The sequence below is a fragment of the Rhinoraja longicauda genome, chromosome 6 (assembly GCF_053455715.1).
Source record: "Rhinoraja longicauda isolate Sanriku21f chromosome 6, sRhiLon1.1, whole genome shotgun sequence".
Lineage (NCBI taxonomy): Eukaryota > Metazoa > Chordata > Chondrichthyes > Rajiformes > Arhynchobatidae > Rhinoraja > Rhinoraja longicauda.
This window is the reverse complement of record NC_135958.1, coordinates 24093678-24115375: the sequence shown is the minus strand read 5'-3', so window position 1 is coordinate 24115375 and position 21698 is coordinate 24093678. Positions and strand designations below refer to the sequence as shown.

Sequence of the window (21698 nt, the reverse complement as noted above, 5' to 3'; positions counted from 1 at the left end):
CCTTTTAGACTTTTCCTTTTTAGACTTTTACAGACACAGATACAGGCCTTTTGGCCCACCGAGTCAATGTCGTCCGGCGATCACCTCGTACACTAGCATTATTCTACACACGAGAACAGGTTACAATTTCGAGAAGCCAAGTAACTGTGCCACCTCCCTCTTGCTGTCTCTCTCAACAAGTGATTGTTGAGCTCTTCATCACTCAACACACACATTGATGAAGAGCGCGTTCCATCAGTTTTGTTGCTTTGCCAAGTCATGGCCTGAGTGCCTTGGGGAACTATCAATGGGCATCAAAACCTTGAAAGATCTCCACCCATCTACCTACCTGGCCGGATTTTCCATTTTCGCACAGGTAAGCTTCAGACAGCGAGGACAGCACAGGAGCATTGTCATTAACGTCAAGAACTTTAATGGCCACAAGCGCCCGAGATATTTGACTGTGGTTCCCTGCAGACAGAAAGAAAGTAAGACATTGTTGTCTAACGTTTCAAAAACTTAAAGATAAGTGTGTTGGAAAAAATGTTTCCATTTATTTTCCTGCACCTTTCAACGCTTATTCCACAAAATCATGATTCGGATGCACTTCAGTGTTCCTTCATTATTATAAATAACGTTTGTGCCATAGGCAATGATCTTCTTTGTGAGAGAGTCCAACCATCAAAATGTTGGCATTTAATGGCATCTCATCAGCAGCCGTTATCAGGCAACTGAACTATCCTATCACCAACTAGAAAGTGGTCCTGATCTACCATCTAGCTCATTGGAGACCCTCAGACTATCATTAATCGAACTTTACTGGACTTTATCTTGCACTAAACGTTATTCTCTTTACCCTGTATCTGTAGACTGTGGACGGCTTGATTGTAATCATGCAGAGTCTTTCTGTTAACTGGATAGCACTTAACAAAAAAAAAGCTTTTCGCTGTCTGTGACAATAAACTAAATTAAACCAAACCAAACTAATCCCCCACCATCAACAATCTGGGGTCACCACTCAAAATGCTGCCTGATCCATTGAGTCCCTCCAGTGTTTTGTATTTTGCTTAAAGTCGTGTCTTCCTGCTCTGGACTTATCTACTAGAGAAAATAATTCTACTCCACATACTGTACCAAATACCTCAATCATTTAAAACATCTCCTTATGAACACCCGTCAACCTCTAAACCCATGGAGTTTCCTAGGTTACGGTGAGAAGGACTGATTTGGAATCATTGCTCGGAAAGTTTGTGAGTTAAATACTACTATGAAAGATTACCTCAAGGGGAAAGGGTTTGTTGAAATTTATAAGAATGAGAGTTGGTCTTACTGAATATTAAGTTACCGAGGGATTTGGTTAGGAAGATAATGAATAGATTTAATTTAGTCACAGAGTCAGACAGCATGGAAACAAGCCCTTCAGCTCTTCTTGTTCATGCCAACCAAGATGCCTCATCTAAGCTAGTCGATTTTGCCTGTGTTTGGCCCATAACACTCTAAACCTTCCTATCCATGTACTGGGCCAAGTAACTTTTAAAAGCTGTTAATGTATGTACTTCAACTATCTCCTGTGACAGCTTGTTCCATAAATCCACTACACTCTGAGTGAAAAAGAAATAAACAGGAAAAAGAAATAAAACGAGCAACTACAAAAATGCTGTGATCACGTAGAAGGCGAGAAAGTATCTGAAGAATTAAATTATAGAGAAGGTTTCAAGTCAGTGACATATTGGAAGAACCTAGAAGAATAGTTTTGTTGAATCTATACTAATTCATTCTAAGGCCAATATATCCGTTTCACTGTTTGACTGCTCAAATTAAAACTAGAAATGTATAACAAATGCCAACTACATCAGGTTTTGCTTGAGGTAGTTTGCCTCCAGGACATGAAATTTTCTGCACAAACGTTTTTCTAACTCATTAAAATGTAAAATGCCACTTCATAAATATGTGAAGTGTTTAAATCAATATTGAACACACCAAATAGCAAATAGGAGCTACATTTAGTTTGGGGGAGAAAGCATTGCAGGAAATTAATGTAAATCCCACCAAATGATCTAGCAAATATTTCACTTCAATCTGCAATGTAAACACTCATTTGGTATCCTTTCTAAATTGCTCATTTAGATGGGGGGAGAAGAGAATGAGTTTCTATCTGTTGCTCACTTGGTATGTGAATGATGGTGTACTATCTCTCACCAGGAGTGGTGTAATACAAGATGTGCAACGTTGTACTGTGATAAGTGATTAGGATGGTAAATAAGGTGTTGGACTTTACTACCGGACAGATGGAATGCAAAGGTAGATGAGACTTTAGTTACTTTACTTTAGGGATACAGTGTGGAAACAAGTCCTTCTGCTCACTGAGTCCACACCGACCAGCACTATCCCACACACTAGGGGCGATTTACAAATTTTACAGGAGCCAATTAATCTTCAAGCCTGCATGTTTAGTTTAGCTTAGTTTAGTTTAGTTTAGAGACACAGTGCAGAAACAGGCCATTCGGCCCATCGAGTCTGTGCTGACCAGCGATCACTCCAAACACTAGACCTATCCGACACACTAGGGACAATTTGAACATGTTACAGAAGCCAATTAACCTACAAACCTGCACGTCTTTGGAGTGTGGGTGGAAAATGGAGCACCCAGAGAAAAGCCACAAGGACACAGGGAGAATGTACAAACTCCATACATACAACACCCGTTGAATTGAACGCGTCTCTGGCGCTGTAAGGTAGTAAATCTACCACTGTGCCACTGTGCCGTCCCCAAGGCATGGCTGGCATTTGGTTATCTTGAAATTGAAATTGTCTTTGAGAAGATAGCGAGCCTCATCATAGTCTTCTGCTAGTTTCCTGGTGCTGATGGAGTTCCAGGATTTAGACCCCAAGAAATGATGAAGAAAAGATGACACCAAGTGCTGAAGTAACTGCAGATCAAGAAGCATCTCTGGGGAACATGGATAGGCAGTGTTTTGGATTGGGTATGAAGAAGGGTCCTGACCTGAAACTCACCGAGCCCTATTCTCCAGAGATGCTGCCTGACGCGCTGAGTTACTCCAGCACTTTGTGTTTTTTATTGCAAGCTAGCATCTGCAGTTCCCTGTGTCTCCGATGGAAGGTGATATATTGTCGTGAAGTTAGTGACTGAGGAGGGGAACTGCTGGTGCTCCCCTATGCCTGTTCCTTTTTACCTGGTTTGGTAGTAATGATCGTGGCTATGGGAGGTGTGGATGGAGTAGTCCGGGTTAGTACCGAGGATAGACCCATTCAGCGAGGATAGACATGCTGGAGTAACTCAGCAGGTCATGCAGAATATCTGGAGAAAAGGCATATGTGATGTTTCAGGTTGGAACCCCTCTTCAGACTGGAAGATAGAGAAGGCCAAAACAAAACAGGGCCGGCAACAAATGACCTCAGGAAGGGTGGAGTCCATAATGGCCCATTGTTGGTCAGGGAAGATGTGCTAACGACAGGGTTATAAGGATGCGAACAGTGGAACTAGTAGGATGTCTAGGGTGGGGAATGGTGGAGAGAGAGAGGGCGTAAAAACCCTTTTCCACCATAACCATGTCCATTCCCACAGCTCCAAGAGGTGGAGCGCGTGGACAGGCCGTGGTCTAAGATGGCAAGAAGCGATGGAGGAATGGCGGAGGACACCAAGGGCCAAGCTTGGCCAGGCCGACCCTGCAATGTCGCCAGGACAATGGGCCTTCATGGTCAAGGTCAACACTCTTGCACTTGCAAACTGGGACTTGAAAATGGTGCCAAATCTGGCGACTCTGTATACTGCCTCAGTATATTACTGCGAAACACTTCTACTGTATCTGGGATGCTTATCTAAGATATATCTAAGTGCTTATGTACAGTGGTACTTATACTGAACTGCATACAAAAATAGTCAACCATCCTGAAGCATCAGGTTAAACCAAGTCAAACAATCGACGTGGTACTTACGGGTTTCCATGGCGATAATGCTGATATTATGCCAGACATCAGATTCTCTGTCCAGGGGCTTTGCCAGTGTAATCTTTCCCTCATCAGCATTAATGTTGAACAACCTCTCAAGGTCGGTGTGGCGATCAATGGAATATCTACAAAACAAAAGTATTCAATGATCATTCCCAGAAAAAAAATTGCATACACTCACAACAAAATCCCATTGAGCAAGTGGGAGAGGAGACACTGCTAATTTCAGCTTTTGGCTAAATGGATGAGATAAAATAACCTACCCATTACAGATCTTAGCCAATCTCCCTTTCCATTTGAAAGTCAAGATGCAATAACACCAGCTTTAAACCAGGAAGTCTTTCATTTTACAACCTCAAGATGACATATGAAACTTTACAAATAACCAGATACAAGAGACTGCACGACAGCAAAAAACTAATTACTGAAGGAACTTGGAGTTTAGTTTACTGTACCGAGGTACAGTGAAAAGGTTTTGTTGCCAGCTATCCAGTTAGTGGAATGACTATACATGACTACAATCAAGCCTTCCACAGTGTACAGACACAGGAATAATGTTTAGAGCACGATAAAGTCCAGCAAAGTCTGATTAAAGATAGTCTGAGGGTCTCCAATGAGGTAGATGGTAGTTCGGAACCACTCTAGTTTATGATAGGTTAACAGCTGGGAAGAAAGTATACCTGAATCAGGAGGTGAATGGATGGATCTGGAGGTGGATGTGAATGGATGACTGATGCTGGCATGGACTGAGTGTGCTGAAGGGCTTGTTCCTGTGTATTTCACTTTCAATCAAGATCTCATTGACAATATTCCTCACCAGGACCTTGTATGCGAAAGTGGGATAACATAGAACTTAGCCCACAACAGATGATCGATGCTGGCATTGACAGTGGGCCGAAAGGCCTGTTTCTGTGTCTTTCAAGTTCAATCAAATTCTCATGGAAAATATTCCAGAGGTGGCCTCACCAGGATCTTGTTTGCGAAAGTGGGATAACATAGAACTAGTGTGAATGGGCGATTGATGATCGGCATGGACACGGTGGGCTGATGGGCTTGTATCCATGCTGTATCTCCAAAGTGAACTAAACCAAACACTTCATTGATAAGAGATTCCCAATGCTGTTCAGGGGGAGTGCAAGTCCTTGGATTGAGGCGAAAACTAAACCTTCTGTCTCAGGGAGAAATGACCTTTGAACTGAGCCATAATCAACGCAGCTTTGAATTATCCCCAACAAGTTTCAGACTGACCTTTCAAATCCCAGTCACAAATTTCAATTCACTGAGTGAATCTCAGGGAGCTTGACAAGGGCTTTGGCGAATGATTGACTGTGGCTTGAGAAGAATCACATGCACAACCAAAGGGCTAAAAAAAAGTGCTGATTGCTGCTTGAGTGCATCTTACTGCAGAATGACAGCCGGCTCGATACCTGCCGATTTCATCTTTCAAAGCTCCTTCATAGCTCAGCATGCAGGAAGAATAATTTTGTCTTAAATTAGGCTGCAATGGTTCTTCGCGGGACACGATTATTATCAGGGAGAGAGAGAGAGAGAGAGAGAGAGAGACAGAGATAGACAACAGCTTTCAACTGAGTACAGTAAATCATTTGTGAAAACAAGAGCAATTGCCAATTCTGGCAAATAAGTGCTGAGGTTATTAAAAGGCACGGACAGATACATGGATACGAGAGGTTTAGAAGGATATGGGCCAAATGCAGGCAAATGGGACTAGCTTAAATGGAGTATCTTGCTAGTCACCTTTTATGCGGCATGGACCAGTTGGGCTAAAGGGCCTGTTTCTGTGTTGTATAACTCGGTAACTAAGTTGTACAAGACATTGGAGAGGCCACGGTTGGAGCATTATGTTCAGTTTTGGTCACCCTGTTATAGGAAAGATGTTTAGGAAGGAACTGCAGATGTTGAAGAAGGGTTCCGACCCAAAATGTCACCTGTTCCTATTCTCCGGAGAGGCTGCCTGACCCGCTGAGTTGCTCCAGCACTTTGTGTCTATCATAGGAAAGATGTTGTTAAGTTGAAAATTGGAACAGATAAGATTTACGAGAATGTTGCTAGGACTCGAGGGCCTGAAGTATAGGGAGAGGTTGAGCAGGCCAGGACTTTATTCCTTGGTGTGTGAGCCAGTGAGGGGTGATCATAAGATCATGATCGGAATGAAAAGCACAGAACATAGAACAGAGAACAGTACAGCACAGGAGCGGATCCTTCGGCTCACATCGTTTGTGCCAAACATGATGCCTAGTTAAATTGATCTCATCTGCCTGCACATGATCCACATACTGCATACTTCAGATAGCTCCTCTGTCCCTCCCTTCCCCTCCTCCTTCCCAGATCTCCCTCTATCTTCCTGTCTCCACCTATATCCTTCCTTTGTCCCACCCCCGACATCAGTCTGAAGAAGGGTCTCGACCCGAAACATCACCCATTCCTTCTCTCCCGAGATGCTGCCTGACCTGCTGAGTTACTCCAGCATTTTGTGAATAAATCCACATACTGCTATTCCCTGCACTTTTCTGTGCCTATCCAAAAGCCTCTTAAATGCCACTCTAGTATCTACCTCCACCAGCCCATGTGGCAACACGTTCCAGGCCCCATCACTCGCTGTGTAATAAACTTGCTTTGCACATCTCCATTAAACTTTCCCCCTTTCATGTACATGTATTCCAACTGTCTTGTGCGGCTCAAAAGGTATTAGCCTTCCCAAAAGCCCACCACACCTCTACGTTCGCTTTCTGCATCTCCTTATTCCTCTGCGGAATTGATGATATCACATCATTTATAATTTTTGATTAAAAAAGAAATTCACTTATAAATTCATAAGTTCGTGTTCTAGGAACAGAATTAGGCCTTTCGGCCCATCAAGTCAACACTGTCATTCAATCAAGATGGCCTATGTGTCCTTCTCAACCCCATTCTCCTGCCTTCTGTGCAGAAACCCTGACGTCCTTACTAATCAAGAATCTGTCAATCTCCGCCTTAAAAATATCCATTAACTTGGCTTCCACAGCTGTCTGGGGTAATTAATTTCACATATTCACCTCTGACTAAAGAAATTTCTCCTCGTCTCCTTTCTAAAAGCACGCCCTTTTATTTCTGAGGCTGTGGCCTCTGGTCCTGGACTCTCCCACAAGTGGTTTACAAGCCATTCTGTTTTAGCTCAATATGTAAACAACTGCACATTATTCCAAATTGCACTCCTGTATGCCCATTCACTGAACCTGTCCGACATGTTCTTATAGTCTCTTTGCGATCTCCTCACATTGCCTTCTCCTGTCGCGATCTGCATCAGTATATTATCATATTTTTCATCATGGAAGTTAATTGGGAGCAGGAGAGGCCCCTGAACTGATCCCTGTGGTAATCCATGAATAACAGTCTATCAGCCTGAAAAAGACCTCATATTTCCAACAGTTCCTTAACCAACCCAGTGGGATCTTGTTACATACTTTTTGCTGGATCATTAAAAGCATTTACAGTGGAGGTAGATAAATATTTGAAGGATTGAGAAATTGAGCCTGAGAAGGAACTAGCACGGAAGAGAGGAATAGATTGGGTACATGCACAGAGTCTCTTACACAGAGTAGGAGAATCAAGAACCAGGGGACATAGGTTTAAGCTGATGGGGGGAAAAGATTTAATGGGAACCTGAGAGGTAACTCAAAGGGTGGTGGGTGTATGGAATGAGTTGCCGGAAGAAGTAGTTGAGGCAGGTACTATCACAACGTCTAAGCAACATTTAGACAGGTACATGGATAGGATAGGTTTAGAGGGATATGGGCCAAATGCAGGCAGGTGGGATTAGTGTAGATGGGGCATGTTGGTCGGTGTGGGCAAGTTGGGCCGAAGGGGCTGTATCCATGTTGTATGACTCTATGACTCTATAAGAGGAGTTGAGGTTCACATAGGTCGGCCATGATAATATTGAATAGCGAAACAGGCTTGAGGGGCAGAATGGCTACTCTACCACTATGGTCTCGTGAGACCAGACAGCAGGCTGGATAAAGGGCCACTTGATCTAAACAACACACCTTTCTTTTTTTAAATCCATAGAAACCACCTCAAGATAAAGTGGAGACACCTCTCATTGAATAATATAAATGAAGCAAATTATATTTGTCTCTATCGCATCTCAAAATAGGTTTTAAAATTTTAATCGTGTTTTAAAATTTGATTTGCTATCTCAGCTGCGCATTTGGAAATGCTAAATTTAGTGCTGTGAGCACAGCTCACTTTTGGACTACACAGGCTAAATCATGCTATTAGGGTATTAAATCTTCCTGCACTCTTCTGTTATTTGAAACTATTTGCTGAGACACAAATAGATCAATTGAATAAATAGATAAATCAAATACTCGCAGCCTAGGTACAGTGCAGTTATACAAAGAGCACATTCCTCTCAGCAGTCGAACAAAGACTTGCATTTAGATAGCTTCCTTCACACGCTTCTTGCCCATGGAATACTTGTGGAATTAAGGTCACTGTAGGAAACATGACAGGCCACTTGCACACAGCAAGATCCCATGAACAGAAACATCACAACGCTCAAACAATTTGCATATGAATGTGTGTGGTATGTTTTGTTTGGGATTTGTGTGTGTTTGTGTTAGCATATTTCTGTGATAATTTGGTGTGTGTGTGTGTGTGTGTGTGTGTGCACAGCTAGGCGTGTCCCTTCATATGCGTACGCATCTATGTAGGCGTTCAGTTGTCGTGTGCGTGTGTGTGTATTTACGTGTATTGATGAGAGCATATAAAGTGGAAGGTGGCATTTATTTCTATGTATGTTCCAGAGGATGGAATCCACCGGCCTCGCGTTATCTACAGTTCATGCGTGTGCGATCCGATCCCACTCTATGTGTCTAAAGCGATGCCTTGATGCTCTGAAGCTGGAAATACTAAAGAATGCCGCAATGCCAGGATATATGTGTGTGCATTTAGGTGGAAAGTGGAGCTGGGGGTATTGGGGAGGTTGGCTTTGATTGCATGTGAGTGTGAGTGTGTGCATATGTGTGTGTGTGCGTGTGTGTGTGTGTGAGTGTATGTGCATGCATGCGAGTGTGTGTATGAGTGTGCATGTGCATGCTCATGTGCATGCTTGTGTGTGTGTGTGAGTGTGTGTGGGTGGGGAAGGGGAATAGATTTTGGGGAGAGGTGTGTGTGGTTGCATGTCTGTTTATGTATGTCTTTATGTGTCGATGTGTACATATATGTCTGTGTGTGCACACATGTAGGTATGTTAGTGTGTGAAGTGTGTAAGGTATTCTATGAAAGTGTAATATGTGTGTGTGTATGTTGCATGAGATGCGTGCCCAAACGTTTTAAGTGCGTATTATGTTTGTAAGAGTGTGCCTATGTGAGGTGTATGTGCTCGTGTGGGGATGCGTGTGTGTATTTGGTGTGCTGGTATGATCACACTCAACATAATGGAGTTTGTACGTTCTGCCTGTGAGCACGTGGGATTTCTCCGGGAGCCCCAGTTTCCTCCCACATTGTGTGGTCCTGACCTCCTATCTACCTCTTTGGAGACCTTCAGACTAACTTTAATTGGACATTATCAGACTTTATCCTGCATTAAACATTATTCCCTTTATCCTGTATCTGCCCCACAGTGGACAGCTTGATTGTAATCATGAAGAGTCTTTTCACTGACATAGCACGCAACAAAAAAGCTTTTCACTGTACCTCGATACACATGATAATAATATACTAAGCTAAACTAATCTCTGCCAATTGACCCTAATGTGTAGGATAGAACTATATGTGGAGTTGCTGAGTGGCAGACTCGGTGGGGCAAAGGGCTTGTTTCCATGCTGTATCCCTAAACTAAACTCTAATGATGTCTCCCACTGCTCAGTAGCTGGTGACCCTCAGTTTCAAGGTTCACAGATGTTTAATGAAGACAATAGACACATGGAGAGCTGGCATCTAGCAGTCATTTTCCGGGGTGAACTCCATAAATGATCGGCACCTGTATTCCCAATGCTACAGCAGCTGAACCTTGACCTGGGGTGTCAAAGGACCCAGAACTACGGAGAGTAAATTTTAGTTTAGTTCAGAGATACAGCTCAGAAACAGGCCTTTCGGCCCACTGAGTCCGTACTGACCAGCGATCTCCGTACATTAAAACTATCCTACACTCACTAGGGACAATTTTACACCAAGCCAATTATCCTACAAACATGTACGTCTTTGGAATTTGGGAGGAAATTGAAGAGGGCAGAGAAAACTCGCGCAGGTCACGCGGAGAACATACAAACTTCATACAGACAGCCCCCGTAGTTGGGATTGAACCCAGGTCTCTGGCGCTGTAAGGCAGCAACTCTACCGCTGTGCCACCGTGCCGCCCTCTGTACTCTAAATGGACCAAGAAACCAGGATGCGGCCTTCCCTACCTTACAGAGCTATCGCTGACATCGGGGTCCCGAGCCAGAACGTTCCCTATGACTGATCCGAAGGCTGCGTTCTCCCTCACTTCCAAGAAGTAGGCGGGCAAGGAGAATATTGGAGGTTCATCTGCGTCGTCCACCGTGATCTTCACTGCTGCCGTGTCTTTGAAGGGCCCCTTGCTGATGAAGCGTGGGTCAATGTGCGTGTTGCCTGCCTCCACCTTCAAGGTGTAGGATCTCTTGATCTCAAAGTTCAAGGCCTGCGGGAAGTGACAAAGATGAATGATTCCCATTAATAACTCTAAGCAAGAGCAGAACAAATGTTTTTAACTGATGGATGGAATTTCCTTGGGATTGGTACATGTCATAACAAGTTTACCCAAGTATCAGTGCTCGAAAATAATTAGGTAGTTCCTCAGCGATTATTTAACCCACATATTATATTTGGAGAGTAGAAATCTCCGTACTATGCTATTAATATTTTCCATCGGTATTATAACACTCAAGGCCTTTTCATTTTTTCACACTCATTCATTTATTGAGGCAATCTATTAAAATGTTGCCAGTCATTACACATACACAGAACCACTTTGTCTCTTCATTATTAAAGATGTGCATGATTATATTAAGTGGGGATCATGCTGTTTTGCTCAACATTTTTCTTTTGTGATCTTATTGGATAGAAGAGCCAAGCGCTCAAATAATGAACCAATTTAACTTTCATTCAATCTGTAACAAGAGCTCAAAAATTACATAATTAGTGTGCTGTCTTGTAAATTAACCTCTACAGGTATACCGTTGTTGTGTCTTAATGTATCCTGAAGGCATTTATAATGATGTGAGAACATATTTCTTTCATACAGCGTGAAAAACAGGCCCTTCGGCCCTACCTGCACACATTGACCAACGATTGGTCCATATCCCCATAAACCAGACTGACTATGTCCAGACAGGACTATGATCCTGACTATGTGTGCAGTCTGCATGGAGTTTGCATGTTCTCCCTGTGATGGCATGGGTTTTCCCCGGGTGCTCCGGTTTCCTCCCACACTCCAAAGACGTACAGGTTTGTAGATTAATTGGATTTGGTAAGTTGTAAAATTGACCCTAATGTGCGTGGGTTCGTGTAGGGGTGATTGTTTGTTGGCGCAGACTTGGTGGGCTGAAGGGCCTCACAGTATCTTGAAAATTTAAAATCCAAAGTATAAATCGTCTTTGTGTCCAGCATTTCAAACCCTTCAAGACCTTTGCATGCTTTTATGAGGTCGCTTTCCACTCTTCTGAACTCTCAAGAATACAAACCCTATCTCCTCATACAGTTCTACTCACACTCCCCTCCCGCCTTGCCACATTCCGCCACCCTACTTGTTTGACCAGTTTCACTGCTCACCACATTGTATCCCTCTTGAGATCACACCTTCCCTAGCCAAAAGTGGACCTCCTGAGCTCATTTGTTGCCTGCCCTGTATGGTCCTGGTAATATCTCACCCTATTTTTAGTCTGAAGAAGGATCCCAACCCAAAACGTCTCCTATCCTTGTATTCCAGAGATGCTGCCTGACCTGCCGAGTTACTCCATTGTGTCTATTTGTGGTATAAACCAACAGTTCTTTTTGTTTCTACACATGCAGTAAACCCACCATTCCTAGAGCCAATTTAGTGATCTCCACTCCACCCTCTCTATGAAAATTTTTGTGCATCAGTTGTTAGATGACACCGAAACTGTGCACATCACACCAGGTGCCTTCTCACTAAGGCCCTGTACAATTGCAAGATCACATTCTCAGGCCTATATTCAAATCCTTTGATAATAAAGTCTGCAAAAAATTGCCTTGTTAATCATTTATTGCACCTGCATGCCTGCCTTTAGCGACTTTAGTACAAACATACCCAAGTCCGTTTGAAAGTCTACAATATCCAATCTCTCACAGTTTAACAAATGCTCTGTCTTGTTTGCAAGTGCTTGTAACCTGGAAAATATTTAAAGGACATTTGGACAGGTCGATAGACACAAAATGATGGAGTAACTCAGTGGGTCAGGCAGCATCTCTGGAGAAAAGGAATAGGTGACATTTTGGGTTAGGGTTAGGAAAACAGAGCAGACAAAATGTGTGGAAAGGAACTACAGATGTTGGTTAATACACAAAAGACACAAAGTTCTCGACTAACTCAGCGGGTCAGGCAGTATCTCTGGAGAAAAAGGATGGGTGATGTTTCAGTTCGGGACCCTTCTTCAGATCAGGTCCAGACCAACATCACCCATTCTCTTTCTCCAGAGATGCTGCCTGACCCACTGAGTTACTCCAACACTTTGTGTTTATCTTCGGAAAACTGTGCACCCGAAGGAAACTCACAGGATGAATACATACAGGATGAATGTATTACCAGATCTGACTGGATCGCATGCAGGAGAAAACTTTTCACTGTACTTTGGTACTCATGACAATAACAAACCTAAACCTAAAAAGGCATAGTGATTGTAAAACCTCCCACTCGAAGTGTTTGGTTTGTGGAAAATAAGAGATTATTTCTGGCTTTTCTAGCTCCACTGAGAATATGCCAAGGTCATTTTCTCAGCTGAATTGGTGGTCTCTCCAAGGAATACAAGCTATGTTTCTCATTAGCTGGCACATAGGCAGAGTGTGAACCTCATGTCATTTCACCATTTGTGTGCTAATATTGTCAGGGAAGTCTTAAGTAAGTGCAAGACAGCTTCCTTCTTTATTCCTTCCATGAGGTAGGATACTATGCGATTCACCTCTACCCCATTGCGGACATTGGACATTGTCCATGGAACTGATGCACTACAATGCAGAGAACTATATTATGCACTCTATATCTGGGCATTCTGTACAAAATGGACCAATATTCCAACTCGCCATCAAAATAATCCTTTCCAAGTTGGGAGCAGTGATCATAATTGTCAGCTTTCCAGATTTATGTTTGGGTTTAGGTTATTATTGGCATTTGTAAATTGCCCATATGTGTAGGATAGAATGAGTGTAAGGGTGATCATGGTTGGTGCGGAGATGGTGGGTTGAAGGGCTGTTTCCATGCTGTATCTCCAAACTAAATTAAGCTAAAGTAAACTTGCCAGGCTTTGTCCTGCTCCTGCAACCGCACAAGTCTCGACCGTCCCCCCCAAGCTGTGGGATCAGCCGCAGGACTACCCCCGCCCCCACGATGTCTCCACTGTCTTGTGTGCAGTCGGCAAGTCGTTGGTTCCAGCGGCTTGGGGCTTGTCTACCTAGCACGTGAAGCCTGGGTTTGGCGGATTGCGCGGAGGAAACCAACAGAAGGTTCAACGGGCAGAAAGACGATCCCAGCAAAGCTGGAGCGCAAACAGGGCAGAGTGAGATATGTAGGACACTTCTGACCATCCACTGCATCCTGACCTGTCCCCAGCCGTCTCGACTATGTCTTGCTGCTGGGGCCCGATAGGCCGGGACGAGAGAGTGAGGCCGACGATCTACGCAACTCCCCCTCACTTAAATCCAAGTCAAGTGCAAGTCATGACTTCAACCTCGGCCAGCATACCACGGCTGGCGGCGATCCCAATCAGCGGTCGAAATAATAAGATTGAAAGTGAAGTCATGGTCATCTTCGAACCCGAAGGACGAACAACAGCAACAACAACAACCCCCACCTCGCATTTCCAGCTTTCCTCCCTCCCTACTCCATTCAAGGGTCTCGACCCAAAACAATATCTGCCCATTCCCTCCACAGATTCTGCCAGACCCACTGAGTTCCTCCAGCACTATGTATTCTGCAGCATCCTGCAGAAACAGAGATGATGCAATGTGCATTGAAAAATGTGGCAGGAATATTGATTTTTCAAAGCATGATTGATCACTGAAGGACACAAAGTGCTGGAGTAACTCTGCGGGTCAGGCATCACCTCTGGAGAAAGACAGACCAAAAAAGCTGAAGTAACTCAGCGGGTCAGACAACATCTCTGGAGAAAAAGAATAGGTGACGTTTTGGGTCGAGACCCTTCTTCAGACTAAGAGTCGGGGCAGAGGTAAATGAGAGATATAGACAGTGATACAGAGAGATATCGAATAAATGAATGAAAGTTATATAAAAAAGTAACCGATCAAGGAAATGGTCCATTGTTGGCTGTGGGCTAGGTGTCAACGAGTTATACAGACAATTAAAGTCACCAGGACGACAGTGAAACGAGTACTATGACTACAGTGGGGGAGGGACAGAGAGAGAGGGGATGCAACGGTTACTTAAAGTTAGAGAAATCAGCATTTATACAGCTGGTTTATAAGCTGCCCAAGTGAAATATGAGGTGCTGTTTGCCTGTTCAAAAGTTAGAAATATTCCATTTTTGATGCAGATGAGGTTATTATTAAGTAATGCTCAAATTCTCTCTTGAGTTTAAAGCCCAAATAACATTATTTGGGAAAAAGATGGTCAACAATGGTAGCAGTTCACAAGCAGTTCACAAGTACTGAACATTATCAGGAAATTGAACGACCAAGCTGCTATGATAGTCAAATTACATAATCATAAAGAAACACAGCTCAAGAACATGCCCTTCTGTCCACCCTGGAAATAATCCTTCGGCCCATCTTGCCCACGCTGATCAACATGTCCCACCTGCCTGTGTTTGGCCTCTAAACCTAACCCATCCATGTACCTGTCTAAATGTTTCTTAAACGTTACGATAGTACCTGCCTCAACTACCTCATCTGACAGCTCATTCCATACACTCACCACCCTTTGTGTGAAAAAGTTACCTCTCAGGTTCCTATTAAATCTTTTCCCCCCCATTCCACATCCATCTCCTCACAAACCTATGTCTTCTGGTTCTCGATTCCCCAACTCTGGGCAAGAAGCTCTGTGTGTCTACCCAATCTATTCTTCTCATGATTTTGTACACCTTGTGTGTTAATTTGTAAACCAGCATCTGCAGTTCCTTGTTTCTACATCTCTGTGCTTCAATCTCCGCTACAGAGAGCTCCTTTAGATACTCCAAACAAACTCTGCCCTGTGTAAGCCCTTTGCACTGAGCAGAAGGTTCCAGGTTTTAAGTTTTGAATTTTTTCTTTTGATTTCCACTCCCGCTCCTCTGACTATTTAGAGAACTCACCCTTTCCGAATAGGTTGGGGAAGAAGTAGTTTTCAAAACAGAGATCGTTAAATAATTGAGAAGCAAATGAAATATGGGGCTGTGGAGGTATGGCATGCGGCATTAATGAGAAAAGTCTTCAACAGTACAACCAGAAGGTTGCATTCGAAAAGCAAAAAGGGTCAAATTGCCTTATTTTCTATCCCCTCTAGAAAGACTCTGCTGGCTCTGTTGTTTCACTGCAATGGGGACATTAAGCTGGTAACTATTACCTTGGTTTAATGGACCATTTAAATGGATAAATGGAGGGCACTTTCCACAGGGGGTCTTGGTTACAGAAACATAGTGGAGGGAAGGATGGGATTGGCAGGTCAATGATCGAGAGTGCTGGAGGTTGGGGAGTTTTGCTTTTGATTAGATCACCCCCTCAGCCCCTACGCTCCAAGGAATAAAGTCCCAGCTTGTCCAACCTCTCCCAATAGCTCAGGACCTCGAATCATGGCAACATCCTCATTATTCTTCTCTGTACTCTATCCGGCTTAATGATATCCTTCCTATAGCAGGGTGACCAGAACTGAACAAAATACTCCAAACAAGTTTTGAAATAGATAAAGATACGAATGGTCCAAAACTTAAAGTCTTGAATTGGGCCAAAACAAGTTTTGGAGGTGTTGGGCAGGAGCTTGCAAAGGTTGATTGGAGGAGGTTACTTGCAGGTAAAGGGCTGAGGCTTCACAAGGCTCATTTGGAGTATTGTGAGCAGTTTTGGCTTCCATGTATCTGAGGAAGGTTGTGCTGGCGCGTGAGGGTCCAGAGGAGGTTTATGAGAATGGTTCCAGGAATGATTGGATTAATATATGATGAGAATTGATGGCACTGGGCCAGTCCTCGTTGGAGTTTAGAAGGATAAGGGGGGACCTCATTGCCAATTACCGAATAGTGAAATGACTGGATAGAGTGTACAGTATGTGGAGAGGATGTTTCCACTAGTGGGAGAGTCTAGGACCAGAGCTATAGCCTCAGAATAAAAGGACGTACCTGTAGAAAGGAGATGAGGATGAATTTCTTAAGTCAGAGGGTGGTGAATCAGTGGAATTCATTGCCACAGATGGCAGTAGAGGCCAATTCAATGGATATTTTTAAGGCAGAGATTGACAGATTCTTGATTAGTACGGGCATCAGGAGAATGGGGTTAAGAGGGAGAGATAAATTAGACATGATTGAATGGCGGTGTAGACATGATGGGCCGAATGGTCTAATTCTGCTCCTGTAACGTACGAACATGTCTAGCAAGTGGGAGGATTTTGCAAGTGAGGTGGGTAGAGTTCTAGAACTTGGTGTTCCTGTTAGAGTGAAGGGCCAGGCAGACAGGATTGCATTTCTAGCAGGTCTAACATATTCTCATTCCACATCCATCTCCCCGCTGATACTTGCTACAACGTTCGAGGGAAGGAATTAAGGTCATAAAGCTTGCATACTTTTTTAAGAGCGATGATTCCTTCCTGAGTCTGGGAGTCTGTCGTGATTTCAAAAGCATCCAAACCATCTCCATCGATAATCTCGTACAAAGATCTGGCGTTCTGTCCAATATCCCGATCATTTGCCTTGACTCTTCCAACAATATCTCCAACAGGCATGTCCTCAAGCACAGACATATGATAAAGACCTGAAAGCAAAGAAACCGGAATGATCAGTATATCAAGTCATAGAGTCATAGAGCCATAGAGCATGGAAACAGATTCTTTGGCTCAACTTGGCAACACCAACCAGCATGTCCCATCTACACTGGTCCCATGATTTTGTACACTATAAGATCACCCCTCATTCTCCTGCGCTCCAACGAATAGAGTCATAGCATATTCAACCTCTCCCTATGGCTCAGGCCCTCAAGTCCTGCCAACATCCTCGTAAATCTTCTCTGCACCCTTTCCAGCTTGACAATATCTTTCTCATAACGTGGTGTCCATAACTGAACACTATACTCCAAATGTGGCCTCATCTAATGCAACATCTGCAATAACTGCAACTTTTATAACCGCAACATCCCAACATCTATACTCAATACTCTGACAGATGAAGGCCAATGTGCCAAAAGCCATTTTGACCACCCTATCTACCTGTGGTGCCACTTTCAACAAACTATGTATCTGTACTCCCAGATCCCTCTGCTCTACAACACTCCCCAGAGCCCTGGCATTTACTGTGTCCGTCCTGCCCTATGTCAACAATGTTCAGAGGAGAACAGCGGAAACATTAGATACCAATTCGAGACCTGTGTCCTACAGATCTCCCAGAGCAGGCAACTGAACATATTATCAACAACTAGAGAGCAGTCCTGAGCCACCATCTAGCTCATTGGAGACACTCGGGCTATCTTTAATCGGACTTTACTGGACTTTATCTTGAACTAAACATTATTCCCTTTATTCCGTATCTGACCACTGCGGACGGCTCAATTGTAAACACGTACAGCACTGGATAACACGCCACAAAAAGCTTTTCACTGTACTTTGGTACACATGACAATAAACTAAACTAAACTAAACTAAAAATCTTATTGCAAATTTGACCATTCATCTGGGTTTTTCCCTGATCTTTTATGAGCACAATAATTTGTTCTCTGTTAAAAAAAAAACCTATTTGCTGGAAGAACTCAGTGGGTCAGGCAGCATCCGTGGAGAAAATGGACAGATGACGTTTCAGGGCGGGACCCTTCTTCAGATTTCTCACCTGCTATTTTGCAATTAATATGACTCTTCGGTGCAGATATGTAGATCCAAGGTAAATTATGTTGTGTTAGTTCAGCTGAGCATACTGTATGGGTAATTTTGGAGGTAATGCAAAGTAAATTTTGCAGTAAAGACAAGTGGAAAGTACAATGTTCAGTTTGCCAGTACATTTACAATAAAAGAAGAACATTACATTCTGGGGTTTTCTCCGAGTGCTCCAGTTTCCTCCCACACTCCAAAGACGTAGAGGTTTGTAGGTTAATTGGCTTAAGTAAAAATTGTAAATTGTCCCCAGCATGTGGAATAATGCTTGTGTACAGGGATCGCTGGTCAGTGCGGACTCGTCAAAGGGCCTGCTTCCACGCTGTATCTCTGAAGTAAACTAAAATGGGAAATTGTTCATGCTTGCAAGATTACATCAAAAGATGAATAATTGTGAGAAATTGATGTTCTTTGAGGTGTCTGGTGCACAATTTCGTATATGTAATCACTAAGCGACCTACGATGGAATATGAGGTGCTGTTCTTCTAGTTTGCATGTGGCCTCACACTGGTACTGGAGGCCCAGGATCTGCGGATCTGCAATTTTCACAAGGTTCTTGAGGGAAAAGTGATGCAACACCTTTACCCACTGAACAATTACTGTTGCACCTTGCAACCCAGGTCTTATCCCTCTTTGTACAGTTTCTGAATCTGTTAGACTTTATAGTCTAGTGATACAGCATGGAAAGAGACCCTTCGGCCCACTTAGTCCATGCCGACCAGCGATCACCCCGTATACTAGCACTATCCTACACACTAGGGACAAAATTTACAATTTTTACCGAAGCCAATTAACCTGCAAACCTCTATGTCTTTGGAGTGTGGGAGGAAACCGGAGCACCTGGAGAAAACCCATGAGGTCACGGGGAGCACGTAGAAACTCCGTACAGACAGAGCTCAGAGTCGGGATCAAACATGGGTCTCTGGAGCTGTAAGGCAGCAACTCTACCACTGCTTCACTGTGCTGCCCTTGAAACAACTGTACATGATTACAATCAATCTAATCTTCGATGGTGGGGCCCAGAGAATTGTTTGAGATTCAAGTGTTGTTCAAATGATTGATTTAAAGACTTTGCAGATTGAGAAGGTTGCAACCTAAATATATTATTCTCGAATGTAGTCCTTTGTTCTGCCCGTGTAGGAAAGAACTGCAGATGCTGGTTTGAATCGAAGATAGACGCAAAATGCTGGAGTAACTCAGCGGGACAGGCAGCATCTCTGTAGAGAAGGAATGGTGGCCTTTCGGGTTGAGAAAGAAACGTCACCCATTCCTTCTCTCCCGAGATGCTGCCTGACCCGTTGAGTTACTCCAGCATTTTGTGTCTACCTTCGATTTAAACCAGTATCTGCGGGTTTTTTTCCTTACATGGTCAATGATGGATACCTTCCTATGGCAATCACAGTCAGAAACTAGGGCTACACAATGGCTCAGCGGTAGAGTTGTTACCTTACAGCGCCAAAGACCCAGGTTTGATCATGCTACGTGTGCTGTTTGTACAGAGTTTGTATGTTCTTCCTGTGATCGCATGGGTTTTTTCCGGGTGCTCCCACACTCCAAAGACATGCAGGTTTGTAGGTTAATTGACTTTGGTAAAATTGTACAATTGTCCCTCGTGTGTAGGATAGTGCTTGTGTACAGGGAAAACCTGCCGGCGCGGACACGGTGGGCTGAAGGGCCTGTTTCCGCGCTGTATCTCTAAAATGAAGTAAAGTAGACAAGTCTTACAGAGCACAATTGAAGTTATATAAGAAATGTGAGATATTTCACATGAATAACACGTGACAGGAAGATGGAATGAAGAACTCCTCCCCCCCCCCCCCCCCTACCCCCCCACAAATACTCGGGAAGTTAAACTGATAATAAAATCTTCGTTCTTTGTGCTCGAAGAAAGTGACGTGTTGTTTCCTGGGGTTTGTTTACGGACCATGATTTATTTTTTAATCTACATTTATCACCTAGACCTGTGAGTGCAAGCCATGATTTCTAAAATGGCCGATGACATAAAATCTGGTGCTATAATGAAGTGGGAAGCAGACAGTGCAGCAAGCTGTAGGCTGGCAGGTTGGACAGGCAAAGGCACATGGAGTTTGATGCAGAGAAATGGGAGGTGACGTGTTTGTTGGGTCGAATGAAGAGAAGCATGAGAGAATAATGGACTCTGTTGTAAAACAGCATCGGGGTAAGGGGAGCGCAGATCATTGAATGTGGCAGGGGTCATTTGTGAAAACAGCTTACACCAAAGAAGTATCCTGACCTGAAATGTCACCTCTCAATGTTCTCCAACCTGACCCGTTGAGTTACTCCAGCACTGTGTGTCTCTTTTTTCTCCCTGTGGCTTTGTTCCTCAAGTCCTGGGTCCAGAAATAATTTCCAATAATCATTCACACCATGAAGTGTAACAGTTACAAGGCTCCAGGAGAGATGCTGGGCTTTGGAATAGAGAAGGCCGAAGTGGGGTGTGACAGAATCAATTTTTCTACTGGACTTTATCTTCCATTAAAAATCATATCCTTTATCACACTGAAGATGGACCAATAATCTGGAGTCACTCAGGCCAGAAAGATCAGTTTGGGAATGGGAATGGGAGTAAGATTTTAATGGTGACTTTAGATATACAGTGTGGAAACAGGCCCTTCAGCTCACTGAGTCCGCGCCGACCATACAATAGCACTATCTTAATAACACTAGGAAAAATTGTGATTTTTTTACAGAAGCCATTTAACCTACAAACCTGCATGCCTTTGGAATGTGGGAGGAAACCGGAGAACCCGGAGAAAACCCATGTGGTCAGAGGGAGAATGTACAAGTTCCGTACAGACAGCACTCGTAGTCAGGATCGAACCCAGGTCTTGGCCCTCCATTGTTGCCTTCAAGAGTGAAATGGATGTTCATAAGTTCATAAGTGATAGGAGCAGAATTAGACCATTCGGCCCATCAAGTCTGCTTCGCTATTCAATCAACCGCTTTCCCTCCAAAAACCAATCTCCTGCCTTCTCTCCATAACTCCTGACACCCGTACTAATCGAGAACCTGTCAATGTTTGCCTTAATTTTATCCGGGCCTGCACTGCCTTTTGTGGCAATGAATTCCACAGATTCATCACCCTCTGACTAAAGAAATTCCTCCTCATCTCCTTCCGAAAAGAACTTCCTTTAACGCTGAGGCAATGATCTCCGGTCCTTGACTCTCTCACTAGTAGAAGCATTCTCTCCACACTCTGGAGAGTTGCTTGGGTGGGAAGCCACAATAGACATGATGGGCCAAATGGCTTCCTCCGTACTCTGACTCCTTAGTATGGAGTGAAGTGAGAGCAGAAGTGAGAGCAGAAACAGGTCTTGTTACAGAGGTATGAGTGGGCGGCCTCACTAACCAAAGTATCTGCATCTGTGGCACTACAAGGTGGCGTAGCACCTGGTGACCCAAGCCTCCGAATTCTCTGAAGACTGGCGACACATTGGCAAAGCTATTTGAACAGATGGCTCAAAGTCACGGATTCGAT

General features: G+C 43.7%; 1 protein-coding gene across 1 annotated transcript in view; it reads right to left on the bottom strand.

Annotated features, from left to right (window-relative positions):
• cdh8 (cadherin 8) overlaps positions 1-21698 on the bottom strand; it is a 174936-nt gene that overhangs the window by 35155 nt on the left and 118083 nt on the right. Inside the window, exons 6-9 of the mRNA XM_078400723.1 lie at positions 16907-17094; positions 10356-10609; positions 3937-4073; positions 329-450 (exon numbers count right to left, since the gene is read on the bottom strand). Coding sequence (XP_078256849.1) covers positions 329-450; positions 3937-4073; positions 10356-10609; positions 16907-17094 — 701 coding nt within the window. The remainder of the gene's footprint in view (positions 1-328; positions 451-3936; positions 4074-10355; positions 10610-16906; positions 17095-21698) is intronic.